We start from the raw sequence: 16,455 nt of genomic DNA, 5'->3' as shown, positions 1-16,455 counted from the left end.
CTCCCTCTGGCTGATCCCTTGTTCATACTTTCCCTCCCTCCCTCCCTCTGGCTGATCCCTTGTTCATACTTTCCCTCCCTCCCTCCCTCTGGCTGATCCCTTGTTCATACTTTTCCTCCCTCCCTCTGGCTGATCCCTTGTTCATACTTTCCCTCCCTCCCTCCCTCTGGCTGATCCCTTGTTCATACTTTTCCTCCCTCCCTCTGGCTGATCCCTTGTTCATACTTTCCCTCCCTCCCTCTGGCTGATCCCTTGTTCATACTTTTCCTCCCTCCACTGGACCACATCTCTCCATCCCTCCTCCTCTCCCGATCTCCCTTTCCTCCGCCTGATTTTCCCCTCTCATTCTCATCTCGACTCTCTCCCTCTCTCTCCTCTGTTCTGTTCATAGTTTGATAAAGCAGTGGAATCCCTGAGGTTGCCCTGTACAGGCTTCTAGGCTACTTTAGATTCATACTAGGTATTGTGTGTTACAACTGCCAGATTGCCTCTCTCTCTCTCTCTCTCTCTCTCTCTCTCTCTCTCTCTCTCTCTCTCTCTCTCACACACACTCTTTCACTCTCTCTCTCTCTCTCACACTCTTTCACTCTCTCTCTCTCTCTCTCTCTCTCTCTCTCTCTCTCTCTCTCTCTCTCTCTCTCTCTCTCTCTCTCTATTGCTCTCTCTCTCTCTCTTGCTCTCTCTTGCTCTCTCTCGCTCTGTCTCTCGCTCTCTCTCTCTCTTTCTCTCTCTCTCTCTTCTCCCTCTCCCAGCCTCCCTCTTTCAATCTCTCTCTTTCTTTCTCTCTCCCATTCTAGCTCTCTCTTTTCTTCCCCCTGTCTTTCATTGTGTGTGGTTAAAGTGGGCTGCGAGAGACGTATTAAAACAAAACATTAAGATGGATTAAATGTAAGAATAGATGTTGCACCGTCAGCACTGACTGCCCTGAATATGAACTGAATATGAACTGAATATGAACTGAACTGTTTTAAGATACAATCCTATTTTTTCGGAGGATATGAAAGTTGATGGACTTTCTGACGTTTTTAGAAAGACGTATTTACATTCTGGGATGTTTTTTAGGAATTTGAATGAGTTGATCAAGGTTTTGGCCACATATTTTATATAAACCAATCAAGGAAGAAATTGGATTAGATTAAATGTACAGTTCGCTGACTGGTTGATGATGTCATTGCTTTAGACTCAGGAAGGTTATGGTCTGTAGAAATCCTCCAGGGGGAAGAGGGATGAGTGAATAATGAAAGGAACTCACCCTCTTCTCTCTTGCTACCTCCCCACATTCTCTCTCTCCCTCTCCTTTCTCCCCCTTTCTCCCTTTCCATCCCTTTCACCTTTGACTCTCTGTCTCTCCCCCGTCCATTCCTCTCTCTCCCCCCTCCTCTCCCCTTCTCTACAAGAAAAGAAAGCAACATTCTTGCCGTGCACAGTTCATGTTGATATGTTTATGGCCTGTGTGTCATCTCCCATTGGTCAATTCTCTCTCTCCCCCTCTTCCTATAGGATGAAAATGCGACGTCACAGAGTGTTCTTGCTGTGCACAGTGGGCCTGTGTGTCATCTCCTTCCTCCACTATTACAAGGTAAAATATATTGTTATATGTATAGCCTACAGATGTAGGACCTGAATTTGTTCACTCTTTTGCTGCTGAGAATTTTTCCTGTCCCGCAGGACATTCTGTTGCTTCAGGATTATTTTTGCTGTGAAAATACAGGTCAAATTAAGATCTTTATATTGTATATATTCAATGTATTTTAAATGAAATTGTATGGAAGGTGCCAATGTACCGACAGTCTTGCCCAAGCTGTCTATTGTTGCTCATGTAGTAACAAGGATGGCAGTTGAAATAAGTCGTCTGACGTGTTTTCTCAATCATTTTACTGTGTGTATAGTTGGAAATAGTTGAGGCTATTCTGTATGTTTTTTAAAAACATTTGTCAAATAAAATGTATTCATTCATTCATTCACAATGCCAAAATGTAAGTTCATGGGGAGAAATAAAGTGATAATTGTATTGTTGTTGATAGTCGTTCTATTCTATTTGTTCCAGGCCCTACACTACGTATCCCTGCTCAAGGAGCTGTCGGCCCCGTACCCCAACATCAAGTCCTTCATCATGGTGACAGGCTTCTTCTGGAGGGAGGGGGGGGCCACACCGTTAACGTCGGCTGCCTCGTCGTCTGACTTCGCCGCCTCGCAGGAGGAAGGACCCCCGCCCGCCCTCAGGTGTGTGTGGGTCGGATGGGGGGGCGTGTGTGTATTGATGTTTTTGCATGACAGACATGGGAACTGCTGATGAAGTAGGGCTTTGTAAATACTTTTGATTGATTGATGACAACATGACCTTTCTGACCAAGATGACATTTCTGTTTGTTCCTACAGGCCCTCGGACACCAAGCCCCGGATAGTAGGGGCTATTGGCCCTGGGGGTGGAGGAGGAAGAGGAGGTGGGGTGGAGATGAGGCTGAGGGAGGAACCTGCTGCGCCCCAACCATGGGGTCAACCAGAGGAGGAGCCCAGACACAGGGACACGGATCCCAACGAGGTGAGACAGTTTGGTTGAACGGTCGGTTGTTTTACATGTCTTCACTGTGACTTAGGAGGATTGACAGTTTGGTTGAACGGTCGGTTGTTTTACATGTCTTCACTGTGACTTAGGAGGATTGACAGTTTGGTTGAACAGTCGGTTGTTTTACATGTCTTCACTGTGACTTAGGAGGATTGACAGTTTGGTTGAACGGTGGTTGTTTTACATGTCTTCACTGTGACTTAGGAGGATTGACAGTTTGGTTGAACGGTCGGTTGTTTTACATGTCTTCACTGTGACTTAGGAGGATTGACAGTTTGGTTGAACGGTCGGTTGTTTTACATGTCTTCACTGTGACTTAGGAGGATTGACAGTTTGGTTGAACGGTCGGTTGTTTTACATGTCTTCACTGTGACTTAGGAGAATTGACAGTTTGGTTGAACAGTCGGTTGTTTTACATGTCTTCACTGTGACTTAGGAGGATTGACAGTTTGGTTGAACGGTCGGTTGTTTTACATGTCTTCACTGTGACTTAGGAGGATTGACAGTTTGGTTGAACGGTCGGTTGTTTTACATGTCTTCACTGTGACTTAGGAGGATTGACAGTTTGGTTGAACAGTCGGTTGTTTTACATGTCTTCACTGTGACTTAGGAGGATTGACAGTTTGGTTGAACAGTCGGTTGTTTTACATGTCTTCACTGTGACTTAGGAGGATTGACAGTTTGGTTGAACAGTCGGTTGTTTTACATGTCTTCACTGTGACTTAGGAGGATTGACAGTTTGGTTGAACAGTCTTGTTTTACATGTCTTCACTGTGACTTAGGAGGATTGACAGTTTGGTTGAACAGTCGGTTGTTTTACATGTCTTCACTGTGACTTAGGAGGATTGACAGTTTGGTTGAACAGTCGGTTGTTTTACATGTCTTCACTGTGACTTAGGAGGATTGACAGTTTGGTTGAACAGTCGGTTGTTTTACATGTCTTCACTGTGACTTAGGAGGATTGACAGTTTGGTTGAACAGTCGGTTGTTTTACATGTCTTCACTGTGACTTAGGAGGATTGACAGTTTGGCTAATCTCTACACTGTGTTGACTATACTGCCATGCGTATGAGCTACAAACTGTTGATCTTAGAAACTGTTCTCGAGGCAGTGATCATGCCTGGTCATGGAAGTGCTAGGGAGCCTGGGATATCTCCTGCCAGATGTGTTGACTACTCCCTGCTGGGATGTGTTTGAGGTTCTTAAACAAGGGTGTTGGCTAAATGTTAGCTGTGTATTAGAAACCCTCCTCAAGGCAATGATCAGGCCTGGGCCTGTATCCACAAAGCGTCTCAGAGTAGTAGTGATGATATTGGATCAGGTCCCCACCTGTCCATATAATCATATTCATTATGATATTAAAGGCTAAACTGATTCTAGATCAGCACAAAAAGAGACGCTTTCTGAATACAGGCCCAGGGCATAAAAGTGCTTCGGAACCTGTGATAAGAAAGAGTGTCTTTGGAAACGGTTCTCAAGGCCATTATCATCGGTAGTATACCACCAGTCAACACACCATTATCATCAGTAGTCTACCTCCAGTCAACTCACCATTATCATCAGTAGTCTACCTCCAGTCAACATACCATTATCATCAGTAGTCTACCACCAGTCAACACACCATTATCATCAGTAGTCTACCTCCAGCCAACACACCATTATCATCAGTAGTCTACCTCCAGTCAACACACCATTATCATCAGTAGTCTACCCACAGTCAACATACCATTATCATCAGTAGTCTACTACCAGTCAACACACCATTATCATCAGTAGTCTACCTCCAGTCAACACACCATTATCATCAATAGTCTACCTCCAGTCAACACACCATTATCATCAGTAGTCTACCTCCAGTCAGCACACCATTATCATCAGTAGTCTACCTACAGTCAACTCACCATTATCATCAGTAGTCTACCTCCAGTCAACACACCATTATCATCAGTAGTCTGCCTCCAGTCAACACACCATTATCATCAGTAGTCTACCTCCAGTCAGCACACCATTATCATCAGTAGTCTACCTACAGTCAACTCACCATTATCATCAGTAGTCTACCTCCAGTCAACACACCATTATCATCAGTAGTCTACCTCCAGTCAACACACCATTATCACCAGTAGTCTACCCCCAGTCAACACACCATTATCATCAGTAGTCTACCTCCAGTCCAAACATTAAGGCTCTTCCTTTTACATGTCAGGAGCAAAGTTGAATGGAATCTGAGTCATTGCATGTCAACAAAGTAGCAGTTAACACTAAGCTCTATTCAATCCGTATTGCGTAAGTACAGCTCAGCGTTTAACACTAGTGTGCTCACAAAGCTCATCACCAAGCTAAGGACTCTGGGACTAAACGCCTCCCTCTGCAACTGGATCCTAGACTTCCTGACGGGCCGCCCCCAGGGGTGGGTGCTTAGTCCCCTCCTGTACTCCTTGTTCACCCACGACTGCGTGGCCAAGCACGACTCCAACACCATCATTAAGTTTGCTGACTACACAACGGTGGCAGGCCTGATCACTGACGACGATGAGACAGCCTATAGGGAGGAGGTCAGAGACCTGACAGTGTGGTGCCAGGACAACAACCTCTCCCTCAACGTGACCAAGACAAAGGAGATGATCGTGGACTACAGGAATAAGAGGGCTGAACACGCCCCCATTCACATCGACAGGGCCAAACACACCAAGAAAGTCTACAGTTGCACCACCGAGAGCATCCAGACAGGTTGCATCACCACCTGGTTTGGCAATTGCTCGGCATCTGACCATAAGGCGCTACAGAGGGTAGTGCATATGGCTCAGTACATCACTGGGGCCAAACTTCCTGCCATCCAGGACCTATATACTAGGCAGTGTCAGAGGAAGGCCCCAAAAATGGTCAGACTCCAGCCACCCCTGTCATAGACTGTTCTCTCTGCTACCATACGGCAAGCGGTACCGGAGCGTCAAGTCTAGGTCCAAAGGGCTTTTTAACAGCATCTACCCGCAACCATAAGACTGCTGAACAATTGATCAAATGGCCACCCGGACTATTTACATTGAACCCCCCCCCCCCACCCCTTTGTTTTTACACTGCTGGTACTCAGTGTTTATTATCTATACATATTCAATTTACCCCTACCTACATGTACAAATTACCTCAACTAACCTGTACCCACGCACATTGACTCAGTACCGGTACCCCTTGTATATAGCCTCGTTATTGTTAATTTATTGTGTAACTTTTTAGTTTATTTAGCAAATAATTTTCTTAAAACTGCATTGTTGGTTAAGGGCTTGTAAGTAAGTATTTCACAGTAAGGTCTACACCTGTCATTCGGTGCTTGTGACAAATTACATTTGATTTGATTAAGTTCTAGCATGATTTCCCTGTTGACGGGACGCCTTTCCCTAAGAATTAAAGGCAATGTTCCCGCAATAGAGCAGACTGTATTCATGGTAAACGCTGCATATGCCGGCCCAATCGGAAATGACATTTCTATCTGTAACCCTTCAGCGATGCAGAATGTTTCTTTAGATTGATCTGTGAGGACGAGTAAAGTGCTAAACAGTCCCCTCTTTGTCTTGTCTTCCTCAGGAGCGTGAAGGTGAGGACCTCCACTTCAAGCCCTGGTACCCCAGCCACCCAGCCCACCCTGTCAGACCTTACGCCCCAGAGGAAAGGGCCTCGGCTGGGATCGATGACCAGGTGGTGCCCTCCAAGGCTCCATCCCCGGACCCCTTAGAAACCCTGGGCGACATCCACACCCGCACCCACCAGCTCCAGGACGACCCCACCTCCTACTTCGTCCGCACTAAAGCCGGAGCCCTCTGCTTCCGCCAGGGGACGGAGGTCGCCACCCCCAGGGATGACGTGGCACGACCCGGGGGGCCTACTGTGACTGGTACTGGGGTAGGATCTCGAGCAGGCTCCCCTGGGCAACGTAAGCCCCTGGTGGTCCTTAACCAATCCCACCAACAACCACTCCATCCGTCGTCCTCCGGCACCTCCATGCCTCCCAAGGCCAAATCAAGAGGACGAGGAGGCAAACGACTGGTAAAATGTGTGTGTCGGCCGGGGTGGCACGGGCCCTACTGTGGGGTACCTACCATGGTCTACCACTCTAACCTGCCCACTAAGGAGAGACTGACGCCCAGAGAGAGACCCAGGAGGATGATCAATGCCATCAACGTGAACCATGAGTTTGATCTTCTCCACGTGAGGTTCCACGAGTTGGCCCAGGCTGTGGATCTGTTCCTGGTGTGTGAGTCTAACTTCACCGCCTACGGAGAGAGACGACCACTACGGTGAGTGGACATAGATGTATATGCGTCTGTCTGTCTTGCTGACTTTGTGTCTGTTTGCCTCCGACGGAGAGAGACGACCACTTCGACAAGTGGACAGGATGATGTGATGGCTGGCTGTCTGGCTGTCCATCTGGCTGGCTGTCCATCTGGCTGGCTTTCCATCTGGCTGGCTGGCTGTCTGTCTGTCCATCTGGCTGGCTTGCCTTCTGTGTGTCTGTCTACTCTTCGTCTCTCTCTCCTGAAAGACTGTGGCACACTGTCTGTATCTGTCCCTCCCTCCAGGTTCCTGCGTCTCCTCCTGAACGGAACCTACGACTACGTGCGCCACAAAATCCTCTACGTTTTCCTAGACCACTTTCCCGACGGCGGGCGCCAGGACGGCTGGATCGCAGATGACTACCTCCGTACCTACCTGACCCGCGACGGCATGGCCAGGGTGACCGGATCACGCCCCGACGACGTCTTCGTCATCAACGATGCCGACGAGATCCCCGCCCGCGAGGGACTCCTTTTCCTCAAGCTGTTCGACGGGTGGACGGAACCGTTCGCCATCCACATGAGGAAGTCGCTCTACGGGTTCTTCTGGAAGCAGGTAGCCTAGAGGGTTAGAGATTACAGGGGCGGGCTTGTTAACAGAAGGTTGCTGGTTCGAATCCCAAACCAGGCCTAAAAAAAATCTATCCTGTGTGAACTTGATGGGCAATCAAGTTTTTTAATCTTCTATTTTCTAACAGGATTTGAGCCGACGACTAGAGGGTTGTTAGTGACAGATTCTAGAAAGATAAGATCTCTATTGGATTCCACTCAAACGATATACAGTGCCTGTTAAGTGCTATGGTTGGCTATTAGGATCACTTAACCCACTAAAACTGCTTACTGGTGTGTGTATGTGTGTATATATCGGAGGGGTTGTGTGTACCGGGCATTCGGAAAGTATTCAGACCCCTTTACTTTTCCCACGTTACAGCCTTATTCTATAATGTTCCTTGTCAATCTACACACAATACCACATAATGACCAAGCAAAAACTGTTTTTATTTTTTATTTGAGCAAATCTATCAAATAAAATAAACTGAAATGTGACATTTACACAAGTATTCATACCCTTTAATCAGTACTTTGCTGAAGCACCTTTGGCAGCGATTACAGCCTTGAGTCTTCTTGGGTATGATGCTACAAGCTTGGCACACCTGTATTTGGGGTGTTTCTCCCATTCTTCTCAAGCTCTGTCAGGTTGGATGGGGAGCGTTGCTGCACAGCTATTTTCAGGTCTTTCCAGAGATGTTCCATTGGGTTCAAGTCTGGACTCTGGCTGGGCCACTCATGGACATTCAGAGACTCCTGCGTTGTCTTGGCTCTGTGCTTAGGGTCGTTGCCATGTTGGAAGGTGAACCTTCGTCCCAGTCTGAGGTCCTGAACACTCTGGACCAAGGTTTCATCAAGGGTCTCTCTGAATTTTTCTCCGTTCATCTTTCTCTCTATCCTGACTAGTCTCCCAGTCCTTGCCTCTGAAAAACATCCCCACAGCATGATGCTGCCACCACTATGCTTCACCGTAGGGATGGTGCCAGGTTTCCTCCAGATGTGACGCTTGGCATTCAGGCCAGAAAGTTCAATCTTGGTCTCATCAGACCAGAGAATCTTGTTTCGCATGGTCTGAGAGTCCTTTAGGTGCCTTTTGGCAAACTCCAAGCAGGCTGTCATGTGCCTTTTACTGAGAAGTGGCTTCTGTCTGGCCAACCTACCATAAAGGCCTGATTGGTGGAGTGCTGCAGAACTGGTTGTCCTTCTGGAAGGAGCTCCAGGAACTCTGCAGCTCTATCTGAGTGACCATGGGGTTCTTGGTCACCTCTCAGACCAAGGATCTTCTCCCCCGATTGAACAGTTTGGCTGGGTGACCAGCTCTAGTAAGAGTCTTGTGGTTCCAAACTTCTTCAATTTAAGAATGATGGAGGCCACTATATTCTTGGGGATCTTCAATACTGCAGAATGTTGGTACACTTCCCCAGATCTGTGTAACAACACAATCCTGTCTCGGAGCTCTACAGACAATTCCTTCGACCTCATGGCTTGGTTTTTGCTCTGACATGCACTGTCGACTGTGGGACCTTAAATAGACAGGTGTGTGCCTTTCCAAATCATGTCCAATCAATTGAATTTACCCCAGGTGAACTCCAATGGGGTGGCAGGGTAGCCTAGTGGTTAGAGTGTTGAGCTGACAAGGTACAAATCTGTCATTCTGCCCCTGAACAAGGCAGTTAACACACTGTTCCTAGGCTGTCATTGAAAATAAGAATTTGTTCTTAACTGACTTGCCTAGTAAAATAAAGGTGGAAAAAAAATAAAAAATCTATACATTTTAAAAAATCAAGTTGTAGAAACATCTCAAGGATGATCAATGGAAACAGGATGCACATGAGCTCAATTTCAAGTCTCATAGCAAAGGGTCTGAATACTTGTGTAAATAAAGGTATTTCTGTTTTTTTCTTTTTTTTGCAAACATTTCTAAAAACTTGTTTTTCGCTTTGTCATTATGGGGTTTTGTGTGTAGATTGATGAGGAATTTTTATTTATTTAGAATAAGGCTGTAATGTAGCAAAATGTGGAAAAAGTGAAGGGGTCTGAATACTTTCCAAATGTATGTGTGTGCATGCATTGGGGAGTGGTTGTGGGTCTTAATTTAATTTGACCTTTATTTAACTAGGCAAGTCAGTTAATAATACATTCTTATTTTCAATGACGGCCTAGGAACAGCGGGTTAACTGCCTTGTTCAGGGGCAGAACGACAGATTTTTACCTTGTCAGCTCAGGGATTCGATCTTGCAACCTTTCGGTTACTAGTCCAATGCTCTAACCACTAGGCTACCTGCCGCCCCTTAATGTGAGGTGGTGGGTGTGTGTTAATGTGAGGGGTTGGGTGCATTTGTGTGAATGTGTGTGTGTTAGATAACTTGTTAGATATTACTGCATGGTCGGAACTAGAAGCACAAGCATTTCACTACACTCGCATTAACATCTGATAACCATGTGAATGTGACCAATAAAATGTGATTTGATAGATTCCATCTCAATAAAGTGTCACCTTCTTGTTCTAGCTGGGGTCGTTGGAGGTCGTGTCGGGGTGCACGGTCGGAATGCTCCGAGACGTCTATGATGCCGATGGGATACGTCTCCGGCGCCGGGAATACTACACCATGCCCGGTTTCAGGAAGTACGAGAACGACACGGGTCACATCCTGGTCCAGTGGGCTGTTGGAAGCCCCTTCCACTTTGCTGGGTGGCACTGTTCTTGGTGCTTTAGCCCTGAGGGCATCTATTTTAAGCTGATCTCGGCCCAGAACGGGGACTTCCCGCGTTGGGGCGACTACGAGGACAAACGGGATCTGAATTATATCCGGGACCTGATCCGGACGGGGGGTTGGTTCGATGGATCGGTGCAGGAGTACCCCCCCTCGGACCCCAAAGAGCACATGTACGCCCCAAAGTATATGTTGGAGAATTATGAGAAGTACCTGTACCTTCTGGAGAACCCGTATGTCAAACATGATAAAATGATTGAGGGGTAACGAATTGGGGAGGGTTGGAGAATTGAAGGGAGTGAATGGGTAAGGAAGGAGGGGCCCTGGGACTCACAAGGGGGGACATGGAAACAAAATTAGCACTCTTCATGGGTGAAGGATACAGAAGGAAAGAAAGCCTTAGCACTGATGGGGAAGGATACAGACGGAAGGAAAGCCTTAGCACTGATGGGGAAGGATACAGAAGGAAGGAAAACACTGACGTTGGAAGGATACCTAACGCAAGCTCCAACAAGTCCTTATTTTTGGGTAAAAGGGAACATTGGAACAGCTTTGGGGGGAAATGACCACTGACTACTGACAAAATAGTCCTCCCTAGAAACACTCTCTATATCAACCTCTGAGCCTCACCTACTACTTTCCTAGTTCTGACAGACAGACAGGCCTTTATGCTGGGTTGGTACGGTGGGGGCAGAGGGACAAAACAGGCGAATCGCAAACCTGTGGAAAAAGGAAGCAAAAGATGACATTTTTGTTTCTGTTGATGTTTACTTCATCATATCGTCATAGCGACACAGACACTCCCTCATCCCGTCGCGGAATTCTCACTCACTGTTGGATACCTTCCTGTTGTGTTTTTAGTGACCCCCTGCTAACACACACACACACACACACACACACACACACACACACACGTTCTCCTCTCATCATATGTGAGTTAGATATAGTGCAGTCTACAGTGTATTGCTTTCCTATGGTTAATATTCTTGCTTGCAAATGAACTGACAAGACAAAAAGGCTGAATCGTTGTAGAAACTCTCAGTTAACTTTACACACATGGAATGGGACTTCTGCATCTGCTGCTGCAAACCACTAACACTCTGTGTGTGTGTGTGTGTGTGTGTGTGTGTGTGTGTGTGTGTGTGTGTGTGTGTGTGTGTGTGTGTGTGTGTGTGTGTGTGTGTGTGTGTGTGTGTGTGTGTGTGTGTGTGTGTGTGTGTTTAGGTGTTAATCTGTGTGCATGCGCGCACGTGTGCACTGGGGTGTGCTATCCTGAAAGGTCAGAACACAATGTGTGTGTGTGTGTAACTGGGTGACAAGACAGACAGGCAGACAGACAGCTCTGAATGAATGATGAAGTGATGTCGTCTTCATAGCCTTTTGTACAGCACAGCAGAAGGTGTATTGTTGTTCTATGTGGCCTATAAAGACAAAGATTTAAACAAAAAATACTGGTTGACTCTCTCTCTTCCTCTCTTTCGGTTTCTCTCCCTTGCCTTCTCCTTGCCTTCTCTACTGCATCCTTCTCTCTCCGTCTCCCTCCCCTCAATCCCTCCTCTCTCTCTCTCTTCCTCTCTTTCGGTTTCTCTCCCTTGCCTTCTCCTTGCCTTCTCTACTGCATCCTTCTCTCTCCGTCTCCCTCCCCTCAGTCCCTCCTCTCTCTCTCTCTTCCTCTCTTTCGGTTTCTCTCCCTTGCCTTCTCCTTGCCTTCTCTACTGCATCCTTCTCTCTCCGTCTCCCTCCCCTCAGTCCCTCCTCTCTCTCTCTCTTCCTCTCTTTCGGTTTCTCTCCCTTGCCTTCTCCTTGCCTTCTCTACTGCATCCTTCTCTCTCCGTCTCCCTCCCCTCTGTCCCTCCTCTCTCTCTCTCTTCCTCTCTTTCGGTTTCTCTCCCTTGCCTTCTCCTTGCCTTCTCTACTGCATCCTTCTCTCTCCGTCTCCCTCCCCTCTGTCCCTCTCTCTTTCTCTCTCTTGCTAAGGTCTGGTAAAAAAAAGGTCACTTGATTGCTCGAGCAGAAATGTGCCGCCCACGTTGCCATGGTAACGAGAGAGAGGGGGAGGAAGGGGTGGAAGAGAGGGAAGAGAGAAAGGGGGCGATGAGGGAGGAGGGGGAGCTATGTTCAAGTTAGGTCACTGAATCTTTAGAGATAAAGGGAAGGGAATCTACAGCAACACTGTGTGTGTATGTTCCCTTTTTATCCTCAGGAGAATGTAACTTAACTAAATGTAGTTTACTCCCCTGGCTCGTTTATCTCCCTTCTTTCTCTCTCTGGCTCTCTCTCTCCATCTCCTGTCCTTCTCCCTCTCTTTCACTCTCCCTCCCCTCTTCCTTCTCTCTCCCTCTCTCTCTCTTCTTCCTCTTTCTGTGTGTCTCTCTGTATCTCATTCATTCTCTCTCTTACTCCCTCTCCCGCTTCCTTCTCTCTCTCTCTCTTTCCCCCGCTTCCTCCTATCTCTCCATCTCTCCCTACAGTCCCAATTGCATAGACAGATCATGGTGCTGGATCATGCAGACTCTTGACTAGGCTGACTAGAGCCCAGCCCTAGCTCTCTGTGATGTTACCGTGGTGATGCCCTGCCTCTGCAATAGACGGAATCCTTGTGGTGGTAAACAAAACACTGAGGCATTTTGACGATGTCATATCCTAGTCCGAGACAGAGATAAAGAATGATTGATTTTAGTGAGATAGGATGTGTCTCAAATAGCATCCTATTCCCTACATAGTGCACTATGGGACCTGGTCAGGTAGTGCACTATGGGACCTGGTCAAAGGTAGTGCACTATATACATATATATATATATATACAGTTGAAGTCGGAAGTTTACATACACTTAGGTTGGAGTCATTAAAACTTGTTTTTCAACCACTCCACACATTTCTTGTTAATAAACTATAGTTTAGGCAAGTCAGTTAGGACATATACTTTATGTATGACACAAGTCATTTTTCCAACAACTGTTTACAGACAGATTATTTCACTTATAATTTACTGTATCACAATTCCAGTGGGTCAGAAGTTTACATACACTAAGTTCACTGTGCCTTTAAACAACTTGGAAAATTCCAGAAAATGATGTCATGGCTTTAGAAGCAATTTGACATCATTTGAGTCAATTGGAGGTGTATCTGTGGATGTATTTCAAGGCCTACCTTCAAACTCAGTGCCTCTTTGCTTGACATCATGGGAAAATCAAAAGAAATCAGCCAAGACCTCAGAAAAAAATAATTGTAGACCTCCACGAGTCTGGTTCATCCTTGGGAGCAATTTCCAAATGCCTGAAGGTACCACGTTCATCTGTACAAACAATAGTACGCAAGTATAAACACCATGGGACTACACAGCCGTCATACCGCTCAGGAAGGAGACGCATTCTGTCTCCTAGAGATGAACGTACTTTGGTGTGAAAAGTACAAACCAATCCCAGAACCACAGCAAAAGGACCTTGTGGAGATGCTGGAGGAAACAGGTACAGGTATCTATATCCACAGTAAAACGAGTCCTATATCGACATAACCCGAAAGGCCGCTTAGCAAGGAAGAAGCCACTGCTCCAAAACCGCCATAAAAAAGACAGACCACGGTTTGCAACTGCACATGGGGACAAAGATTGTACTTTTTGGATAAATGTCCTCTGGTCTGATGAAACAAAAATAGAACTGTTTGGCCATAATGACCATCGACATGTTTGGAGAACACCGTCCCAACCGTGAAGCACAGGGGTGGCAGATGGCATCATGAGGAAAGAAAATGATGTGTCTATATTGAAGCAACATCTCAAGACATCAGTCAGGAAGTTAAAGCTTGGACACAAATGGGTCTTCCAAATGGGCCAGCAGCATACCACCCTGCATACCACCCTGCATACCACTGCTGGCTTGTTTCTGAAGCTAAGCAGAGTTGGTCCTGGTCAGTTCCTGGATGGGAGACCAGATGCTGCTGGAAGTGGTGTTGGGCCAGTAGGAGGCACTCTTTCCTCTAGTCTAAAAAAATATCCCAATGCCCCAGGGCAGTGATTGGGGACACTGCACTGTGTAGGGTGCCTTCTTTCGGATGGGATGTTAAATGGGTGTCCTGACTCTCAGGTCATTAAAGATCCCATGGCACTTATCGTAAGAGTATGGGTGTTAACCCCGGTGTCCTGGCTAGATTCCCAATCTGGCCCTCAAACCATCACGGTCACCTAATAATCCCCAGGTTACAATTGGCTCATTCATCCCCCTCCTCTCCCCTGTAACTATTCCCCAGGTCGTTGCTGCAAAAAAAATGTGCCCAATTTATTGTGGGAAGCTTGTGGAAGGCTACCCGAAACGTTTGACCCAAGTTAAACAATTTAAAGGCAATGCTACCAAATACTAATTGAGTGTATGTAAACTTCTGACCCACTGGGAATGTTATGAAAGAAATAAAAGCTAAAATAAATCATTCTCTCTACTATTATTCTGACATTTCACATTTAAATTTTTTTTTTTAAAAAGTAGTGATCCTAACTGACCTAAGGCAGGGAATTTTAACTAGGATTTAAATCAGGAATTGTGAAAAACTGAGTTGAAATGTATTTGGCTAAGGTGTATGTAAACTTCAGACTTCAACTGTATGGAATAGGATTTTTATTATTTTTGTACCTTTATTTAACTAGGAAAGTCAGTTAAGAACAAATTCTTATGTACAATGACGGCCTACCCCGGCCTCCCAAAACCTGGACGACGCTGCACCACCCTATGGGACTCCCGATCACGTCCGGGTGTGATACAGCCCGGGATCAAACCAGGGTCTGCAGTGATGCCTCTAGCACTGAGATACAGTGCCTTAGACTGCTGTGCCACTCGAGACCCCACCCCCCACTTGGAACGCAGACATACATTCCGGGAAATAAACTGTGAGTTTGGTTACAACCTCAGATTCAAACAAATAAATTAGCAAAGATAATACAATATCTACTGTACAGGGAATAGAACGACATTGATTTTAACCCTGAATCTGGATCCTGTCGGTTTTCCAAATCTCCCAAATTCTCTTAGGTCATCAAGGGGAAGTAGAATGAGAATGGCCATTTTACTGCAGGCTCTGTTCCAATCTGGCCCTCATACCGTCATGGTCACCTAATCATCCCCAGCTTCCAATTGGCTCATTTCTCCCCTCTCCTATCCCCTGTAACTATTCCCCAGGTCGTTTCTGTAAATTAGAAAGTGTTTACAGTCAACTTGACTATAAATAAATCAAGAATAAAGAGATAGCCTGGACATAACAGCCCAGCTGTGACCAAACTAACACACCACCTCTACCGAACTGGTCTGGTGTAGTGTGGGATGATAACACCACCTCTATCTAACTGGTCTAGTGTGGGATGATAACACCACCTCTATCTAACTGGTCTAGTGTGGGATGATAACACCACCTCTATCTAACTGGTCTAGTGGGGGATGATAACACCACCTCTATCTAACTGGTCTAGTGGGGGATGATAACACCACCTCTATCTAACTGGTCTAGTGGGGGATGATAACACCACCTCTATCTAACTGGTCTAGTGGGGGATGATAACACCACCTCTATCTAACTGGTCTAGTGTAGTGTGGGATGATAACACCACCTCTATCTAACTGGTCTAGTGTGGGATGATAACACCACCTCTATCTAACTGGTCTGTTGTGGGATGATAACACCACCTCTATCTAACGGGTCTAGTGGGGGATGATAACACCACCTCTATCTAACTGGTCTAGTGTGGGATGATAACACCACCTCTATCTAACTGGTCTAGTGTAGTGTGGGATGATAACTGGTCTCTAACTGGTCTAGTGTAGTGTGGGATGATAACACCACCTCTATCTAACTGGTCTAGTGTAGTGTGATGATAACACCACCTCTATCTAACTGGTCTAGTGTAGTGTAGGATGATAACACCACCTCTATCTAACTGGTCTAGTGTAGTGTAGGATGATAACACCACCTCTATCTAACTGGTCTAGTGTAGTGGGATGATAACACCACCTCTATCTAACTGGTCTAGTGATAACACCACCTCTATCTAACTGGTCTAGTGTGGGATGATAACACCACCTCTATCTAACTGGTCTAGTGTAGTGTGGGATGATAACACCACCTCTATCTAACTGGTCTAGTGTGGGATGATAACACCACCTCTATCTAACTGGTCTAGTGTAGTGTAGGATGATAACACCACCTCTATCTAACTGGTCTAGTGTAGTGTGGGATGATAACACCACCTCTATCTAACTGGTCTAGTGTAGGGGGATGATAACACCACCTCTATCTAACTGGTCTAGTGTAGTGGGGA

General features: G+C 46.2%; 1 protein-coding gene across 1 annotated transcript; it reads left to right on the top strand.

Annotated features, from left to right (window-relative positions):
• Positions 1-731: 731 nt before the first annotated feature.
• mgat3b (beta-1,4-mannosyl-glycoprotein 4-beta-N-acetylglucosaminyltransferase b) lies at positions 732-11,180 on the top strand. Its single transcript, XM_065001301.1, has 6 exons — positions 732-1,579; positions 2,048-2,223; positions 2,380-2,542; positions 6,149-6,858; positions 7,141-7,450; positions 9,954-11,180. Exons 1-6 carry the CDS (start codon positions 1,238-1,240, stop codon positions 10,422-10,424), a joined length of 2,172 nt encoding a protein of 723 aa, XP_064857373.1. The 5' UTR covers positions 732-1,237; the 3' UTR covers positions 10,425-11,180.
• The last annotated feature ends 5,275 nt before the right edge of the window (positions 11,181-16,455 follow it).

This window comes from Oncorhynchus nerka, linkage group LG15 (assembly GCF_034236695.1).
Source record: "Oncorhynchus nerka isolate Pitt River linkage group LG15, Oner_Uvic_2.0, whole genome shotgun sequence".
Taxonomy (NCBI): domain Eukaryota; kingdom Metazoa; phylum Chordata; class Actinopteri; order Salmoniformes; family Salmonidae; genus Oncorhynchus; species Oncorhynchus nerka.
The sequence above is the reverse complement of the archived record's forward strand: the minus strand, read 5'-3'. Positions and strand labels throughout refer to the sequence as shown.